This window comes from Rhinoderma darwinii, chromosome 3 (assembly GCF_050947455.1).
Source record: "Rhinoderma darwinii isolate aRhiDar2 chromosome 3, aRhiDar2.hap1, whole genome shotgun sequence".
NCBI lineage: Eukaryota > Metazoa > Chordata > Amphibia > Anura > Rhinodermatidae > Rhinoderma > Rhinoderma darwinii.
Window position 1 is genome coordinate 156580254 of NC_134689.1, and position 19267 is coordinate 156599520.

The 19267-nt window shown below is 41.2% G+C and overlaps 1 protein-coding gene across 1 annotated transcript in view; it reads right to left on the bottom strand.

The window, feature by feature from the left end:
• The window catches only part of BEST3 (bestrophin 3), a 57393-nt gene extending 42247 nt beyond the window's left edge, over positions 1 to 15146 (bottom strand). Inside the window, exons 1-3 of the mRNA XM_075856941.1 lie at positions 15021 to 15146; positions 14407 to 14493; positions 12692 to 12861 (exon numbers count right to left, since the gene is read on the bottom strand). Coding sequence (XP_075713056.1) covers positions 12692 to 12843 — 152 coding nt within the window. The 5' untranslated portion in view covers positions 12844 to 12861; positions 14407 to 14493; positions 15021 to 15146. The remainder of the gene's footprint in view (positions 1 to 12691; positions 12862 to 14406; positions 14494 to 15020) is intronic.
• Between the last annotated feature and the right edge of the window lie 4121 nt (positions 15147 to 19267).

Here is a 19267-nt window from a genome sequence, read left to right on the forward strand (position 1 = left end):
AAAGAATAATATGTGTGCAGCAGAGGCTTAGCTAGGGGTTTAGAACACACATATTAATGGGCCCCCCAACCCCCCAACACATGTTTACAACTGCAGAGGTGCATCTGGTGGGGTCAGGCTTACATAAACAGCGTGGTTTGCTGTGCTACTCTGTTTCTGTAATCTTCCATATAAGTGAAAGGGTATCACGGAAACAGCCAAGCATAGCAAACTACGCTGTTTCCGTAACTGCTACGCTGTTAACGTAACTTCCATTCACAGTATAGTGTCTCCCCTCACAGTATAATGCCCCCACACAGAATAATGCCCCCTTAGCTGCCCCACACACAGAATAATGCCTCCATAGTGCCCGCAACACAGTATCATGCCTTCATAGTGGCCCCCACACAGTATAATAATGATTTCATAGTGGCCCCCACACAGTATAATGACCCATTAGTGGCCCCCACACAGTATAATGCCTCTATAGCTGCCCCTACATGGAATAATACCCTCAAAGCTTCCCCCACACAGTATAATGCCCAAAAGCGGCCCCCACATAGTATAATGTGCTCATTGCTGCCCAACACACAGCATAATGCCCCCATAGTGGCCCCCACAGTATAATGACCCCTTAGCGGCCCCACACAGTATAATGCTCATATAGCTGCCCCTACACAGGATAATGCCTCTATAGCTTCCTTCACACAGTATAATGCCCCTATAGTGCCTCCCCACACAAAATAATGCCCCTATAGTGCCTCACTACACATTACAATTCCCCTAAAGCTGCCCCCACAGAATAATGCCCCTATAGTGGCCCCATACAGTATAATGACCCTATAGTGGCCCCACACAATATAATGATCCATTGGTGTCCCCCACACAGAATAATGGCCCTATAGTGTTTCCCCACAAAGTATAATGCCCCCATAGCTTCCCCCACACAGTATAATGCCCCTATAGGTGCCCCACACAGAATAATGCCCAGTTAGTTGTTTCCAAACAGTATAATACCCCCATAGCTTCCCTAAGACAAGATAATGCCCCCTAGCTGCCCCCACACATTATAATACCTCATAGCTGCCCCTCACAGTATATTGCCCCCATAGTACCCCCTCACAGTATAAAGCCCCTATGGTGCCTTCCACACAGTATAATGCCTTTATAGCTGCCCCCACATAGAATAATGCCCAGTTAGTTGTTTTCACAAAGTATAATGCCCCTATAGCTGCCCCAAGACAAGATAATGCCCCCATAGCACCTCCCTCACAGTATAATGCCCCCATAGTGCCTTCCTAACAGTATAGTGCCCCCATCGTGCCTTCCAGAACAGTACAAGGATATGACCCCTGGTAGTTGGCGGGCACAATATACAATTACACAAGAAAAGGTTGCCTGCAAGCAACCAAGCCCAATTTCCCAACTACCAAAAATATAGTAAAATAAATAACCTTTATTCAGCTACGTATAGCTAGACAGACCACAAACAATGGGTTAAAATTATCACTACCTGATGGCCGGACGTAAACATATGTTCCCTGTGTTAACAGGCACATGTAGTAATTGACATAGGAGCACTAGTATCTTCCCTAGCCCGTTAGATTATTAAAGTAACTAATATATGACAGTAAGTCCTGTCAGCGGTGAGTGTTTAAAATCTTAGCAGCCCCCCCGACATGTTTCGCTACTAAGTAGCGTCCTCAGGGGTACACGGGGCTAATGGCGGCGCGAAATGAAAGAGATCCTAATATAGATGTGTAAGATGACAGATCTAAGGGTGTGTCAGGACAGGCAGCCTATGACAGCGAGGAAGACACTATGGCCTCTCAGCTGTAGCTGACCAACGAATAAGCAAGGGGATAAGATACTCCAATGAGAGACAGGAAGCGGCACATGCGTATAGCGGTGAAACAAAGACTTAGTGCAATCGATATCACCCGGACAGTAACTATCCGAGTGAGTTTCGGGCGCATGCGTAGATAAACTAATTTTCAACTTAGTGCCAGCAAGTTCACTCTACCAGCCCAGGATTTAATCAATGGATAAAGAAGTATGTAAATTTCTGTCATCATCGGACTACCGACGACCGGCATATGTGCATTCTCAGGACACGTTGGTACTGCAGAGAATAAGTATAAGGGGCCTGTGGCTATGTAAGGGTGGAATAGATATTTACTTGCACCAATAAACAATAAAGGGCAAAAATTAATATAGTAACAGAAAAAGCGAGACCCATATATGTCCTATGTCACAACAGCCATAAGTATAGAATTAAACTGACAGTACCTATGCCGTAAATCAATTACAGGCAGAGTTTTAATATAAGCAAGTAGATTATTCCGATTTGATGTTCAGGATATCACTGAGAAATAGCGCATGCGTATTACTGGGGTAGACGCACTTAGAATTAGGGCTAGAAAGGGCCGCTTCCTGTATAGAATGTGGTAAAAATATTAGATAGCAAGGTTAGTCCCCTATATATAAAAAACTGCTATTCGTGAGCTCTGACAGTACTCCAAAGATCCCCATATGAAGACATGTAATACATCTGACAAATACCTCAGGATCAATAACAGATATAGCGTGTCTGTGACAACAAGCCGCTGCCACTATGTGGTCAAGATGGTGGTATAGTTATAAACGTATCACCAGACCATAACATTAGAATATGCATGGTCATCATATTATTTGGAAAAATTCTTAAAGTACCTATAATTCACTTGGTATATGGCAGGTACACTATAGTATTATAGTTTTTATATATGTATATGTGTCTCTCCAACCACCTAGTAGTGTAGATAGAGATGAAACAGAAAATGAAATCTCAATTCATTGCTGTAAAGTCAAAGAAACGCACTAAAGGTAAAGCCCTCATTTAGACCTGAGGGAGACATGGTGTTAAGTCGGTGAATCCACCGCGCCTCTTCTTGCAGAAGTCTCCGGTCTAGATTACCCGCTCTAGGACCCATTTTGATTTGGGTAATGCCCCAGAACTTGAGCAGCTTAGGGTTACCCCCATGAAATTTAGCAATATGTCTTGAAAGAGTCGTATCCTCATTACAATTTATAGTACTTATATGTCTGGAAACCCGTCTTCTCAACTCCTGAATGGTTTTACCCACATATAGCTTCGGGCAGGGACATTTGGCAACATAGACAACCCCACTGCTCTGGCAATTCAAAAATTGTTCTATTCGGTATAATTTACCATCGATAGGATTGGAGAAGTTCTTAACGGTCAGCATCAGGGGGCAGAAAGAGCATCTGCCACACGGATGAAAACCCTTTAATGGTGATTTAAGCCATGTGGAAGGAGTGTTAGATTGTCTAGAATAATGGCTATGTACTAGGAACTCCCGTAAGTTCTTTCCCCTACGGTAGGTGACACTAGGATTAGCCATCACTGCATCCTTAAGGTCAGGGTCAGCAGTGAGGATAGCCCAATGTTTTTTTAGGATTTGGACAACCTGGGGAGAACAGGCATCAAAAGTGCCTATGCAACGAATGGCACTAGATGATCCGGTTTTAGTAGATTTACTCCCCTTGTTCGATAATAGGTCGCTTCTCTCAGAGGCCCTCGCCCTAGCATATGCCCTGTGTAGCCACTTTTTTGGGTAGCCACGTGCTCTAAACTTATTGAAGAGTCCATCGCATTCAGCTTGAAAGGATAGTTCGTTAGAACAATTGCGTCTGGCCCTCAAATACTGGCCTATGGGTATCCCTTTCTTAAGGGCAGGAGGGTGGTGGCTTTGCCAATGTAACAGGCTATTGGTCGCAGTAGCCTTACGAAAAATGTCCGTGGAGTCACTATATACCAATATTCAGCACGATTTAGGACTCAATGCTGTTAAATATTTCTTAAACACTAAAGACACTCAATTCCAACGACACAACGATTTTGTTCTGTCACTCCTACGTTTTTTACTTACTCACAATTATTTCATTTTTGATCATAAATATTATCATCAAATTAAGGGCACGGCCATGGGCACAGTCTGTGCACCCACTTACGCGAATCTTTTTTTGGGGTGGTGGGAAGACACCATTGTTTTTTCTGATAATTTTCTTTCTTTCACTTCACATATTTCTTTCTGGGGAAGATACATTGATGACATTCTCATCCTTTGGGATGGGGATGTCAACACTTTTGGTGACTTCATGTCTATGCTCAACGCCAATCCTATTGGCATGAAATTTACGTATGAAATTCATGATCATGCTATTAATTTTCTTGATCTCAAGATTTCCTTGGATCCTGATGGCGGTGTCCAAACGGACATTTTTCGTAAGGCTACTGCGACCAATAGCCTGTTACATTGGCAAAGCCACCACCCTCCTGCCCTTAAGAAAGGGATACCCATAGGCCAGTATTTGAGGGCCAGACGCAATTGTTCTAACGAACTATCCTTTCAAGATGAATGCGATGGACTCTTCAATAAGTTTAGAGCACGTGGCTACCCAAAAAAGTGGCTACACAGGGCATATGCTAGGGCGAGGGCCTCTGAGAGAAGCGACCTATTATCGAACAAGGGGAGTAAATCTACTAAAACCGGATCATCTAGTGCCATTCGTTGCATAGGCACTTTTGATGCCTGTTCTCCCCAGGTTGTCCAAATCCTAAAAAAACATTGGGCTATCCTCACTGCTGACCCTGACCTCAAGGATGCAGTGATGGCTAATCCTAGTGTCACCTACCGTAGGGGAAAGAACTTACGGGAGTTCCTAGTACATAGCCATTATTCTAGACAATCTAACACTCCTTCCACATGGCTTAAATCACCATTAAAGGGTTTTCATCCATGTGGCAGATGCTCTTTCTGCCCCCTGATGCCGACCGTTAATAACTTCTCCAATCCTATCGATGGTAAATTATACCGAATAGAACAATTTTTGAATTGCCAGAGCAGTGGGGTTGTCTATGTTGCCAAATGTCCCTGCCCGAAGCTATATGTGGGTAAAACCATTCAGGAGTTGAGAAGACGGGTTTCCAGACATATAAGTACTATAAATTGTAATGAGGATACGACTCTTTCAAGACATATTGCTAAATTTCATGGGGGTAACCCTAAGCTGCTCAAGTTCTGGGGCATTACCCAAATCAAAATGGGTCCTAGAGCGGGTAATCTAGACCAGAGACTTCTGCAAGAAGAGGCGCGGTGGATTCACCGACTTAACACCATGTCTCCCTCAGGTCTAAATGAGGGCTTTACCTTTAGTGCGTTTCTTTGACTTTACAGCAATGAATTGAGATTTCATTTTCTGTTTCATCTCTATCTACACTACTAGGTGGTTGGAGAGACACATATACATATATAAAAACTATAATACTATAGTGTACCTGCCATATACCAAGTGAATTATAGGTACTTTAAAACATTTTCCAAATAATATGATGACCATGCATATTCTAATGTTATGGTCTGGTGATACGTTTATAACTATACCACGATCTTGACCACATAGTGGCAGCGGCTTGTTGTCACAGACACGCTATATCTGTTATTGATCCTGAGGTATTTGTCAGATGTATTACATGTCTTCATATGGGGATCTTTGGAGTACTGTCAGAGCTCACGAATAGCAGTTTTTTATATATATAGGGGACTAACCTTGCTATCTAATATTTTTACCACATTCTATACAGGAAGCGGCCCTTTCTAGCCCTAATTCTAAGTGCGTCTACCCCAGTAATACGCATGCGCTATTTCTCAGTGATATCCTGAACATCAAATCGGAATAATCTACTTGCTTATATTAAAACTCTGCCTGTAATTTGATTTACGGCATAGGTGCTGTCAGTTTAATTCTATACTTATGGCTGTTGTGACATAGGACATATATGGGTCTCGCTTTTTCTGTTACTATATTAATTTTTGCCCTTTATTGTTTATTGATGCAAGTAAATATCTATTCCACCCTTACATAGCCACAGGCCCCTTATCCTTATTCTCTGCAGTACCAACGTGTCCTGAGAATGCACATATGCCGGTCGTCGGTAGTCCGATGATGACAGAAATTTACATACTTCTTTATCCATTGATTAAATCCTGGGCTGGTAGAGTGAACTTGCTGGCACTAAGTTGAAAATTAGTTTATCTACGCATGCGCCCGAAACTCACTCGGATAGTTACTGCCCGGGTGATGTCGATTGCACTAAGTCTTTGTTTCACCGCTATACGCATGCGCCGCTTCCTGTCTCTCATTGGAGTATCTTATCCCCTTGGTTATTCGTTGGTCAGCTACAGCTGAGAGGCCATAGTGTCTTCCTCGCTGTCATAGGCTGCCTGTCCTGACACACCCTTAGATCTGTCATCTTACACATCTATATTAGGATCTCTTTCATTTCGCGCCGCCATTAGCCCCGTGTACCCCTGAGGACGCTACTTAGTAGCGAAACATGTCGGGGGGGGCTGCTAAGATTTTAAACACTCACTGCTGACAGGACTTACTGTCATATATTAGTTACTTTAATAATCTAACTGGCTAGGGAAGATACTAGTGCTCCTATGTCAATTACTACATGTGCCTGTTAACACAGGGAACATATGTTTACGTCCGGCCATCAGGTAGTGATAATTTTAACCCATTGTTTGTGGTCTGTCTAGCTATACGTAGCTGAATAAAGGTTATTTATTTTACTATATTTTTGGTAGTTGGGAAATTGGGCTTGGTTGCTTGCAGGCAACCTTTTCTTGTGTAATTGCCCATCGTGCCTTCCACACAGTATAATTCCGCCATAGTGCCCCCAGACAGTATAATGTCCCAATAGCTGCCCCATACAGTAAAATGCCCCCATAGCTGCACCATACACTATAATGCCCCATAGTGCCCCTACACAGTATAATGCCCTATATCTGCTGCCATACAGTATAATGCCCCAAGGCTGTCCCCATACAGTGTAAGGCCCCCATAGCTTCTCCACACAGAATAATGCCCCCATAGTGCCCTCCGCACATTATCATGCCCCATATTGGCACCCACACAGTATAATGCCCCATAGTTGCCCCATACAGTATAATGCCCCATAGCTGCCCCAATACAGTATAATGCACCATAGCTGCTACCCTACAGTATAATATCCCCATAGCTACTCCCACCTATCACTATTCCCATGATGAGTGGAGATCGCTCTGTTCCTCCAGTCTGTGCTTTATGTGGGTCGACGAGGACAGGCGCGTTCTTGACGTCGGCCAGCACTACATAGTGATTGGTGGAGCAGGGAGCTGATGGCTCCCTGCTCCAGCATTGGATTCAACTGTATTTGTATCCTAAGGAAGCAGATACAGTTGAAATCTGGAAATGCCACTGCAACCAAACCTGCCTCTGGCCCCCACTATCTCAGTGGGCCACCTCCCCCCTGCTCCATCCTGCTAGCTACGCCTTTGGTGTCCAGCCAATTCAATGTAGCGATCTCTGCTTGTGCCAATTGCTGCACTGGAGAAGACAAGCGGAGCAGAAAAGATCACAGAAGTCTTGTTTTCCAGGACAGTGCCAGAAATCCAGGACTATCTGGCTAAATCTTGGTTTCTCATGGGAGTGGGTAGTCAAGAACTGCATGATAGACCAAGACTCAAGATCTGCATGTGGCCCCTGAGCGACATTGTTGCCAACCTAGCTGTATACCCCTGACTGACTGTCATTACGAATTTATTTTGTACTCATAATATATTTGCATCATTGCTAAAGGAACACAAATATAATGGTTATTCCATCTGTAATGATCAGAGTAGAAAACCATTAACCATTATTAGCCATTGGGAGAAAAGTCATAGGCTATATATAAAGTTCAAAATACAATTTTATTTGATATAATTAACATAAATAGTTTTAATAAAAAACATGGCGAGGTTTTCTAAAAAGAAGAGATATGCCTGTGGGTCACATTTGGAGAGTATACGACCATGGGTGCATTAGTATAATAGACAATGAATGACACAGGAGCATACAGGTATATATTGCTCAAAAATGTACAGTTAGCAGTTTAACCAGCACTGCTGATATTAAAGGGAAGAAATACAGCATGAAGTCTATGTCAAAGGTAAATGTGCCGTATACGGAAATCCCTACTACTGGTACAGAGTGCCATCCAATCTAAAAGGTCCAAGGACTTATAGTGATAGCTGCACTCAATGTGCAAAGTATACACCATATGCACGGCTACTACTCCGGAATCACCGGATAGAGCCAAAAGACGTACACTCACCCATGGTTGAAAGAAAGTGAAGTCGTGATCCGCAGACAGTGAAAGGCCACCCCAACGCGCGTTTCGCTGTATCAGCTTCCTCAGGGGGTCTGATCTAAACTATATCCTGTCCACCCTTTTATATTGTCCCACGGCCCGAATCGCAGAAAAGAGGAGGGATAGAAGAGAAGTTCCGGGTGTCAGTCCACATCAAAGGTCCACGGCGCATGCGCGGGATTGTTGCATAGACCACGAGAACTCGGTCACCAGTCATCATGCCCTGACTGCGCACGCGCGTCTCCAAAGACGCGTCTCCATGGAGATCGCGCAAACGCAGAGGGGCATATAGAAGAGAGGGGACCGAGTCGCGCGTCCAGCATCCCTGCTCATGCGCAACCCCAAGGATGTGGTCTGTATTTGATTAAGCAGATCCATCTTTAGATGGACGGCACCTGTCCCCAGGAAAAACCCCCCGAAATGAACCTGAAGCGGCACAATCAGGGGATTAACTATAGACATCAATATATTTACCATGATGTCTATAGTTAATCCCCTGATTGTGCCGCTTCAGGTTCATTTCGGGGGGTTTTTCCTGGGGACAGGTGCCGTCCATCTAAAGATGGATCTGCTTAATCAAATACAGACCACATCCTTGGGGTTGTGCATGAGCAGGGATGCTGGACGCGCGACTCGGTCCCCTCTCTTCTATATGCCCCTCTGCGTTTGCGCGATCTCCATGGAGACGCGTCTTTGGAGACGCGCGTGCGCAGTCAGGGCATGATGACTGGTGACTGAGTTCTCGTGGTCTATGCAACAATCCCGCACATGCGCCGTGGACCTTTGATGTGGACTGACACCCGGAACTTCTCTTCTATCCCTCCTCTTTTCTGCGATTCGGGCCGTGGGACAATATAAAAGGGTGGACAGGATATAGTTTAGATCAGACCCCCTGAGGAAGCTGATACAGCGAAACGCGCGTTGGGGTGGCCTTTCACTGTCTGCGGATCACGACTTCACTTTCTTTCAACCATGGGTGAGTGTACGTCTTTTGGCTCTATCCGGTGATTCCGGAGTAGTAGCCGTGCATATGGTGTATACTTTGCACATTGAGTGCAGCTATCACTATAAGTCCTTGGACCTTTTAGATTGGATGGCACTCTGTACCAGTAGTAGGGATTTCCGTATACGGCACATTTACCTTTGACATAGACTTCATGCTGTATTTCTTCCCTTTAATATCAGCAGTGCTGGTTAAACTGCTAACTGTACATTTTTGAGCAATATATACCTGTATGCTCCTGTGTCATTCATTGTCTATTATACTAATGCACCCATGGTCGTATACTCTCCAAATGTGACCCACAGGCATATCTCTTCTTTTTAGAAAACCTCGCCATGTTTTTTATTAAAACTATTTATGTTAATTATATCAAATAAAATTGTATTTTGTACTTTATATATAGCCTATGACTCTTTTCTTTCTCATATATATGCTATGCTATCAGTGAGTTTGCTATTTCATGACACTGTGGGGGTACTTTATACCAATGTGGGTTGTACCCAACCAGCTACCTGTCCCTGTGAGACATCTGTCTATATTACATATAAGGAAGTAAAAGCAGAATGATAATAAGCAGAGATGCATTAGCTAAAAAGAAGTTACAGAAACTTTCCTAATAATTATATGTTGATCTGTTTTCTTTCCTAATGCTGATGTTCTTGATGATTTTCCAGACCACCAACGACGAAGAAATGCAATGTAAAATGTAAGTAAAAACATTAACAATAAGGACACTGACCATAGATTAATTTTTTTCAATCATTATTTTACAGTTTACGTACAGCTATAATCTACACTCCTCCCACACCACTTGATCCGATTTTTTAATTTTCATGTGGCTAAAAAAAACTTTGCTTTCAATCTGACTTTTATGCCCATCTCACATGCCACAGATTGGAGCTAGGTGCTTGAAAATTTTATCATTTCCAAATCTTAGCGACACCTGCTACTTCCTGGATTTGCATAACCTTACGGCTTGCCCTTCTTGGTGTGGCAATTTCAATGTTGAGGAGTGTAAAAGATGATACATTGCTTTACTTATCTTGTACTGATCCTGTGGTTAGGGATGATTCACAACTTTGTGATATGGCTCCACATAGAAGTCCTATATTTAATGGCAACAATGGGATCAGATCCCTATTGGGAAAGCCTTTCCCAAGTTTTTTTTGGGAAATAAGTTTTCCTGCTTCCCATAATTAAATATTATCCAATTTTTGGCACTAAATACTGCATGGACTACATGGAGCTATTTTACAAGGTGTGAATAAACCCTTACATCATGTATTATAACATAGAGCTGCATTTACAATTCTGATGTTTGCTATTTGAATCAGACAACAGCTTGACAGACACACGTCTAACTATTTAGCTAAGCTCCTGTAATGCAAAGCTCTCTACAGCTCTGCATTCTGGCAAGTAGTGTTTCTGTATCAGATTACTGCTAAGCCTGGTTCATACAGTGCAGTTTCAGATGTGTTTATTTTGCCTAAACTAGGAGTGTATTAAATGAAAGATTAGTATAAAACGAAGTCCACAGGGGACGGAAAAATCAGCCACAAATCTGCCTGTAACATGTGTATTTTGCTAAAGACTTTTACTGCAGACTTGACCCCTCTACATTGGAAAAGGTGAAATCTGCGGTGAGAATCTGCGACAAAAATCGACATGCTGTGGATTTTAAAATCTGCACCACAGGTCAATTTCGGTGCAGAAAAATTCCACAACATGTAGATAAGAATTGTTCGAATCGTATCTACATGGTTGGTACAGTGTTTCGTTATGGATTTTTTATCCACAAATCCATACGTAAAATCCACAGCATTTCCATCCGGCCTAACACTTTCCTTTGTACTATATGCAAGGCTGTACCAAAGGATCAAATGCTGACAACTGTATTTGGAGCTGACTTTGCAACCAATCACCTGCCACTAGGGATTATTCACGAATAACCTATTGGACCTCACTCATTATATCTCCTGTGTGTGCAATGAAAACAAAGTTTACAATGAAAACAAAAGTAGACGTACAATTGTTCTGTTTAGGTGGAGGGTAGGACCTCAGAATCGCTTCCTCCTTCAGGCTTAAGGTCTGGCGGGCCCCAATCCAACACTGACTGTATGTGTCCTCCCTTTAAAACACACCAAGAATAAAAAATAAAAAATAAAACTGTACCAAACTGCACTGTGTGATCCTGGCCTTATAGTGCCGGATATAGAGACTATGCCTAGAATGCAAATCACCAGATCAAACTCTGTACAGAAATGGAACCAGTAGGGAATGCTGGGAGAATTGAGCTCAGAAGGCTGTAGAAACGCTGTACTGGTGGAGGATAAAGTGTAACTCAGAATAAGTAATGCAATGTATTTGCAAAGTAACTAATTTGTTATGAAGATTATAACTATATACAAACTGTAAAATGTTATTCAACATGTGATACAATTTAATTTATATGAAAAACCATAACTAATGACTTTAACACAGCTAGCTTTATGCAAAAGCAAAACCAAATCTATGTGACAATCAGCAGGGAAAGGTATCATGATATACAATTAAACCTGATCATAAATACCCTTACCCCAAGTTATATCATATTGCTTACTGTGTTATTATGGAGTTCAATGTATTAGGGTTCGCACGGCTTATTTTCAGCCATTTTTCGGGCCGTAAATGCCCCAGAAAAACAGCTGAAAAAACATAAGCAGAACGCCTCCAAACATCTGCCCATTGATTTCAAGGGGAAAAATGGCGTTTCGTTCTGATGGGGCGTTTTTTTACGCGGCCGTTTGAGCCGGTTTTCATTGTGTCAATAGAAAAACAGCTCCAAAAACGGCCGCAAAAAACGCATCAAAAAAACGTTTGATGCTTATAAAATGGCTGAAAATCAGAGGCTGTTTTCCCTTGAAAATAGCTCCGTATTTTACAGCCCCTTTTTGTTTTGCGTGTGAACATACCCTTACACATAAACAAAGCTCTGATTGCTATAAAGATATGAGGAAATTAATCAACACAGAATTTTTAATCTGTTTAGATAAAAAATATATATATATAGTATTCAACATTAATGTTTACTTGTCAGCATATGCAGGTTCGCAGCGGAATTGGATCTCTGAATGTGAGAAACAGAGCTCTGTCCCATAATGTGTTAAATGAAGAAAAAAATCATTCCATACAGAATCCATTGCTTTCACCAATTGACCATATTAAGCCCTCAGACCAGACTAATATGCATTTGCAATTTATATTTCTATATCGACAAAAGCTGATTCTTTTTGATAGTTGTTATATGCAGTAAATAGGACTAGAGGCATGTAAAGGCCTGCCTAGAATCCTATGTAAATGACATTGGTGTAACAAAATTTTACACAAGGCCCTTTTTCATAGAAGGCAGTCCATCCTTGTTAAAGAATAAGCATACATATACCATATGTACAGTGCACATGTAACCATAAGACAGAAGTTATATGTACCTGTATATAACACTCAGAGTGGTATATAAACTGATGAACAACAGGAACTCTCTGTACAGCAATTTGTAAATGCTACCTCTCCACTTGAGCAGAAGTCTATGAAACCCAAAAAATGTGGCATTTGCCACTTTACTGGAGTAGGTGACAGTCATCTTCTTGTGACTTTCCTCCTAGAAGACAGAATAGACTGTTGCATAGGAATTAATAAACAATACAGATGTACATAAAATAAATATAAAAAGTTGTTCCGTGCAGTTTGATGCATTTGCTGCATACATGATTTAGCTGAAACTAGAAGTGGATCCTAAAGGGAGGAGACTTTGGGGAAAGGAAAGACTTAGGGGCAGATTTATTAAGACTAGCGTTTCATATGTCAGTGTTCATATAAAGACCACTGCAATAATATGCACCTTACTTACTCTGGACTTGATATAACACAGTGGTCCAACACCAGCAGATAACTCGGCTCCCCAAACCATCACTGACTGTGGAGACTTCACACTGGACCGCAAGCAACTTGGATTGATGCCTCTCCACTCTTCCTCCAGACTCTGGGACCGAGATTTCCAAACGAAATGCAAAATTGACTTTCATCTGAAAACAGGACTTTGGACCACTGAGCAACGGTGTTGGTCCACTGTGTTCTATCAAGTCCAGAGTCAACACAGCCGTCTAGCAGGAAATTTTAGAGCACTTCATACTTCCCTCTGCTGACAAGCTTTATGGAGATGCTGATTTCATTTTCCAGCAGGACTTGGCACCTGCCCACACTGCCAAAAGTACCAATACCTGGTTTAATAACCACAGTATCACTGTGCTTAATTGGCCAGCAAACTCGCCTGACCTAAACCCCATAGAGAATCTATGGGGTATTATCAAGAGGAAGATGAGAGACACCAGACCCAACAATGAAAGCAACCTGGGCTTCCATAACACCTCAGCAGTGCCACAGGCTGATCGCCTCCATGCCACGCTGCATTGATGCAGTAATTCATGCAAAAGGAGCCCCAACCGAGTATTGAGGGTATATACTGTACATACTTTTCAGTAGGACAACATTTCGGTATTAAAAATCATTTTTGAAATTGGGTTTATATAATATTCTAATTTTCTGAAACACTAAATTTTGGGTTTTCATTAACGGTTAGACATAATCATTAACATTAAAAGAAAAAAATGCTGGATATAGATCACTCTGTGTGTAATGAATCTATATAATATATGAGTTTGACATTTTGAATCGAATTACTGAAATAAATTAACTTTTGGATGATATTCTAATTCATTGACTAGTATATATATATATATATATATATATATATATATATATATATAAAATGTGTAATATTTTATTAATTTAACATTGCAGTTGCAGAAGGTCACATGTGAAGAATGAAATGACAAATACTGTACATTAACAGTAAGAAAAATAGTAGTTAGGGAACAACTACACATCCCTGTCCTAGAAAACAAATTTTCTCATGTTTCCTCTTCTTAACACATTGATATACTGTGAATCTAAGCAATAAAAAAAATGGGCAATTATTTTCATTTAAATAGGTCTATGGTACTATATTAAAATTGTGGAGTGCCAAAAATTTGCCAAGAAAGCGAATATTTAAATACCCAACAATAAGGGAAAGAGGGGTTTAATACCAACAAGAAACATTGTATAGTGTACACACAGCACTTTTTAATGGGATCATTATAATAACCTTGTAACTCTTTCATATCTTGTCACCTCATATACATACTGTATCAGACCACTGGTTTTCTTCTCTTGTTTGGTCCGCCTATATTTTCTACAAATAGAAAATGTTTTACTGAATTTGTTATGTTAGTTCTGTTACAGATATTAAATTGCACTTGAATTTTTTTTTCTTGCTACAGAAAGGTCAAGTTTGCCCCTTGAAGGTTATAGTCTCACAAACAAGTTATTATTTACCTTTTACCGGAGACCAATATGTGTGTTTTTTTTGGCACATCCATTATAGCTATAGTTTAATTTCATTCAATATACATTTTGGGAATTATATTTGGAACTTGTAAATGTTTTAGGGCCCCAAACTCACCATAAAACCACTATTAAGAGCTTTGTCCAGGGATAATTTATGCTATCTGTTTGTTAAAACAGGGTTGCAGTAATCCTCATTAGTATAAAAATATACTGGAATCATTTAATATGTCTTATAAATATGTAAATGAATTATAATTGAAACATAAAAAAATAAATCAGAGAAGTACAACTGGCATTTCTTTATAAACTAGATTAGTTAAGACAGTATTCATGTTCTTGAAATATTCAATTAGGTATTGAGATTTGACCAACCTTATATGAAAATCAGAACAATGTCCTCCATGAATTCTTTTGATGAAAAATTGTGAAGTTTAGAATTGGTACAGTCCCAGCCGCCTGCTGTTTATAATGGTGTCTCTTCTCAAGGAGCAGTGAAGAATCCCTGGAGACCAGCCTGATGAGTACAGGAGGGAAGGGAGAATTTTTTGCTTGTAGCCTGTTTGTGCCAACATACACTCTATCTGTTTCATCACAGACTGTTCCATAGCACGAAAACAGCCAGCAGCTGCTGATCTTGCGCTCTCTTAGTCTATATTTATAAATCCACCTGTCATTTAAAGAACACCATGGACTAAGAAGTTTTTGGAGACATCTAGATGTCACTAAAGCCTCACAGATGACCAGTATGTCCAGTGTGTTCCCAAAGAACCATATTGTGAAGGTATCTGTGTTGCTCTCTAAATATATATATATATCTACTAGCAAAGAAAACCTGTTACACAGGTTTGCTAGCAAAGGGAATGATGATTAATATTTGTAAAAAATGTAAGCGTATTTTAAAACCTAATTACCAAAATTTGAAACCTAAGAAAAATGCGGAAGCGTTTGCTGAATAATAGATTATTCACCCAGGGTAAAGGTATAATGTAGTAGATGTTATCTGCAGTCCTATGTAACACCACTAATAACATAGTGATAACTCTCGGAGTACAGATAATGTAGATGTTACCTGCAGTCCTATGTAAGGGCCTGTTCACATAAGCGTTGGTTTTCCGCTCCGGGGTTCCGTCGGAGGTTTCCGTCGGGTGAACCCCGCAACGGAAAGTCAAACTGAAACCACAGCTTCCGCTTCCATCACCATTGATATCAATGGTGACGGAAACATTGCTAATGGTTTCCGTTCATCACCATTCCGGCAGGTTTCCGTTTTTCCCACGGAATCAATAACGCAGTCGACTCCGCTATTGATTCTGTCGTTAAAACGGAAACCTGCCAGAATGGTGACGAACGGAAATCATTAGCTATGTTTCCGTCACCATTGATATCAATGGTGACGGAAACGGAAGCTGTGGTTTCAGTTTGACTTTCCGTTGCGGGGTTCACACGACGGAAACCTCAGACGGAACCCCGGAACAGAAAGCCAACGGTGATGTGAAAAGGCCCTTAGGCTCTATTCACACGGATGAATTTCATTTGTAAATTTTCTGCCACGCACTTTCCTCTGTAGATAATGCCACACTCTGCCCTCTATAGATAATGCCACAGCCCCCAATGTAGGTAATGCCACACAGTTCCCCTTGTAGGTAGTGCCACACAGACCCCCTTGTACATAGTATCACACAGACTCCCTGGTAGGTAGTGCCAAACAGGCCCCCTGTAGGTAGTGCCACACAGCCCCCTGTAGGTAGTGCCACACAGCCTCCCCATGTACGTAATGGCACACAGCCCCCCTTGTAGGTAATGCCACACAGACGCCCTTGTAGGTAGTGCCACACAGACCCCCTTGTAGCCCCCCTTGTAGGTAATGCCACACAGACCCCCTGTAGGTAATGCTACACAGCCCCCCTGTAGATAGTGCTACACGGCACCCTCCCTTGTACATAGCCACCCCATAGATGGCACCCCCCTACCTTCCTGTAGGGGACCGCTCCAGGAGAAGTCCCTGACTTCACTGTCCATATCTGGACAGTGAAGTCAGTGACTTCTCCTGGATCAGAATCACCGGCCACAGCGCCGGGGATTTCGCTTCAGAGGTCCCTGACGTCACTGTCCATATATGGACAGTGAAGTCAGGGGCTTCTCCTGGAGCGGAATCACCGGCCACAGCGCCATGGATTCTGCTTCAGGAGTAGGGGACCGCTCCAGGAGAAGTCCTGACGTCATTGTCCATATATGGACAGTGAAGTCAGGGACTTCTCCTGGAGCGGAATCACCGGCCACAGCGCCGTGGATTCTGTTTCAGGAGTAGGGGACCGCTCCAGGAGAAGTCCTGACGTCACTGTCCACATATGAAGATCCAAGAAATAAACCTGAAAGCACTCTAGTATTTGGATTTCAAAGAAAAATTATTTTATTGTATTCAATACGTGAATTCGTCATCTGGTTTGTGGCGATTTTATTGTACGTTTCGGCCCAACCTAGGCCTTTTTCACAATCGCTATAAATACAAAACAATAATCATATTGATACATCAAAACACAATAAACAAAGTAAATGACAAAATTGCGTGTAGAAATAAAATATCAATATAATGGCATCTAGGATGATCGAAACTGACCATAATCAACAAGAAATGTGTATGTACATCGTGATAACGGTAAGTATTATGACAATATATGTGTCAAAACAGTATTATCTTTAATAAACATCCATTATATATCATATGCATCATATTTTCAAACTATAATAGGCAAAGTTTCTCCACTTCAAGGAAAATTAAATATCATGTCTTTCAATTTTAACGGTGGGTATTCATATCAAGAGGGGGCATTGCTACTATGCCACATGAGACCATACCATAAAGTGCCGGTATACAATGTGCACAGGGTCAAAATCACATAGAAAAGTGAAAAAATGAAAAAAACATTGAAAAAAAGAGAACAAGAAAAAAAGAAAAAAAGAAAAGAAACCAGGATATTATGTTGAAAGATCGAGTATACCTTGATGGAGTGGCAGTGTAGTTAAGAGCTGCAGCGGCGTCTACCAGACGCTCCGATGTCAGAATAATGTCTGCTGCTATCTTCCCTGTAGGAAGTACAGATATAGCGCGGCAAAGCCGGATATCCGGTATGTGGAACGCAAGTACTAATCAGGCGCACGTGTACTAGAGATAGCAACACTATGCTTGGAACGCAAGCTTAGTAATGGATAGTGAAACGTCGGCGCGGGCGTATCAAAGGTAGCACCACCGTGTTAGGGACGCAAGCTGGATTATGGATAAATGCAGAGGATCGTGAATATAATACTATAGAGTAGTGTAGGTATATTATATAGGAACACAATTTTAATTGTTATGATAAAGATGTAAACAGTATAAAGTTGATAAATTGTATTAATGGTTTAGAAAGGAAAAACAAGATACATATATGAAATATATGAAATGATACAGTCATGTAGCAAAGAAAAAAAGGAAGAACAAGTACGAACAGTGAACCGGTTTTATGGTACCTGTATCTGGTCCTCTAAACGATCTCGTATTTTTCTAGCGTGCCTGGAAGAAATAAATATATATTATAAATAGGAATGTCAGAGTAGAATAAAGCAGGAATGTAGACAACATTTAGGAAAGAAGATCATATTCTCTATTAAGGCCTTTAGGAGAAAGAGTCTCTAGTGTGTGTATCCAATACGATTCTCTCTTTTTTAATAAATTGATATGGTTACCTCCCCTTCTGGGTCTATGCACCTGTTCGATGACCTGAAATTTTAATTGAGCCAAATTATGATTACATTTCTCAAAATGGTCCGGGAGGGGTAGCCAAGTTTTTTTGCATCGTATAGTAGATTTGTGACTAGATAACCGATCTCTTATATGTTGTGAGGTTTCTCCCACATAGACAAGACCACACGGACATTTAATAAGGTAGATCACAAAATTGGAATCGCATGTAAAGAAACCTTTTATCTGAAAGGTCCTATTATTATGTGGATGTTGAATCTTATCCCCCTTAATAACGTTGGAGCAACTTGCGCAATGCAGACAAGGGAAAGTCCCATTACGTTTAGTTTGGAGAAACGTTTGTCTAGGGATCCTTGTAAAACTGCCGATATCGGCTCTAATAAGACGATCACGAATGTTAGGTGATCTCTTGGAGCACATCATCACAGGACTAGCAAATTCTGTAATTTGAGGATAGGCAGTATGCAATGTTGACCAATGTTTCCGAATACTCTGATATAGTTTGGGTATTATCGGATGGTACGTAAGTACTAACGGAAATCTATTCTGTTTAGGTTTTTTTGTAAGTGATGTGGTCATAACAGATCTATCCATTTCTTCTACTAGTAATGATGTGGGGTAACCTCTCTCCTCAAATTTTGTGGACATTTCTTGTAATCTAGTAGTTCTAGTGTCAATGTTGGATACAATCCTAGAGACTCTTGTGAATTGTGATCTTGGTAAAGATCGTATTGTGCTTCTGGGATGACTACTTTTATAATGTAATAGACTATTTTTGTCCGTTGGTTTGGAATAAAGATCAGTACTCAGAAATCCAACCTCATTCTTTATGATAGTGGTATCCAAAAAGTTAACGCTCTCTTTGCTATGACTCAAGGTA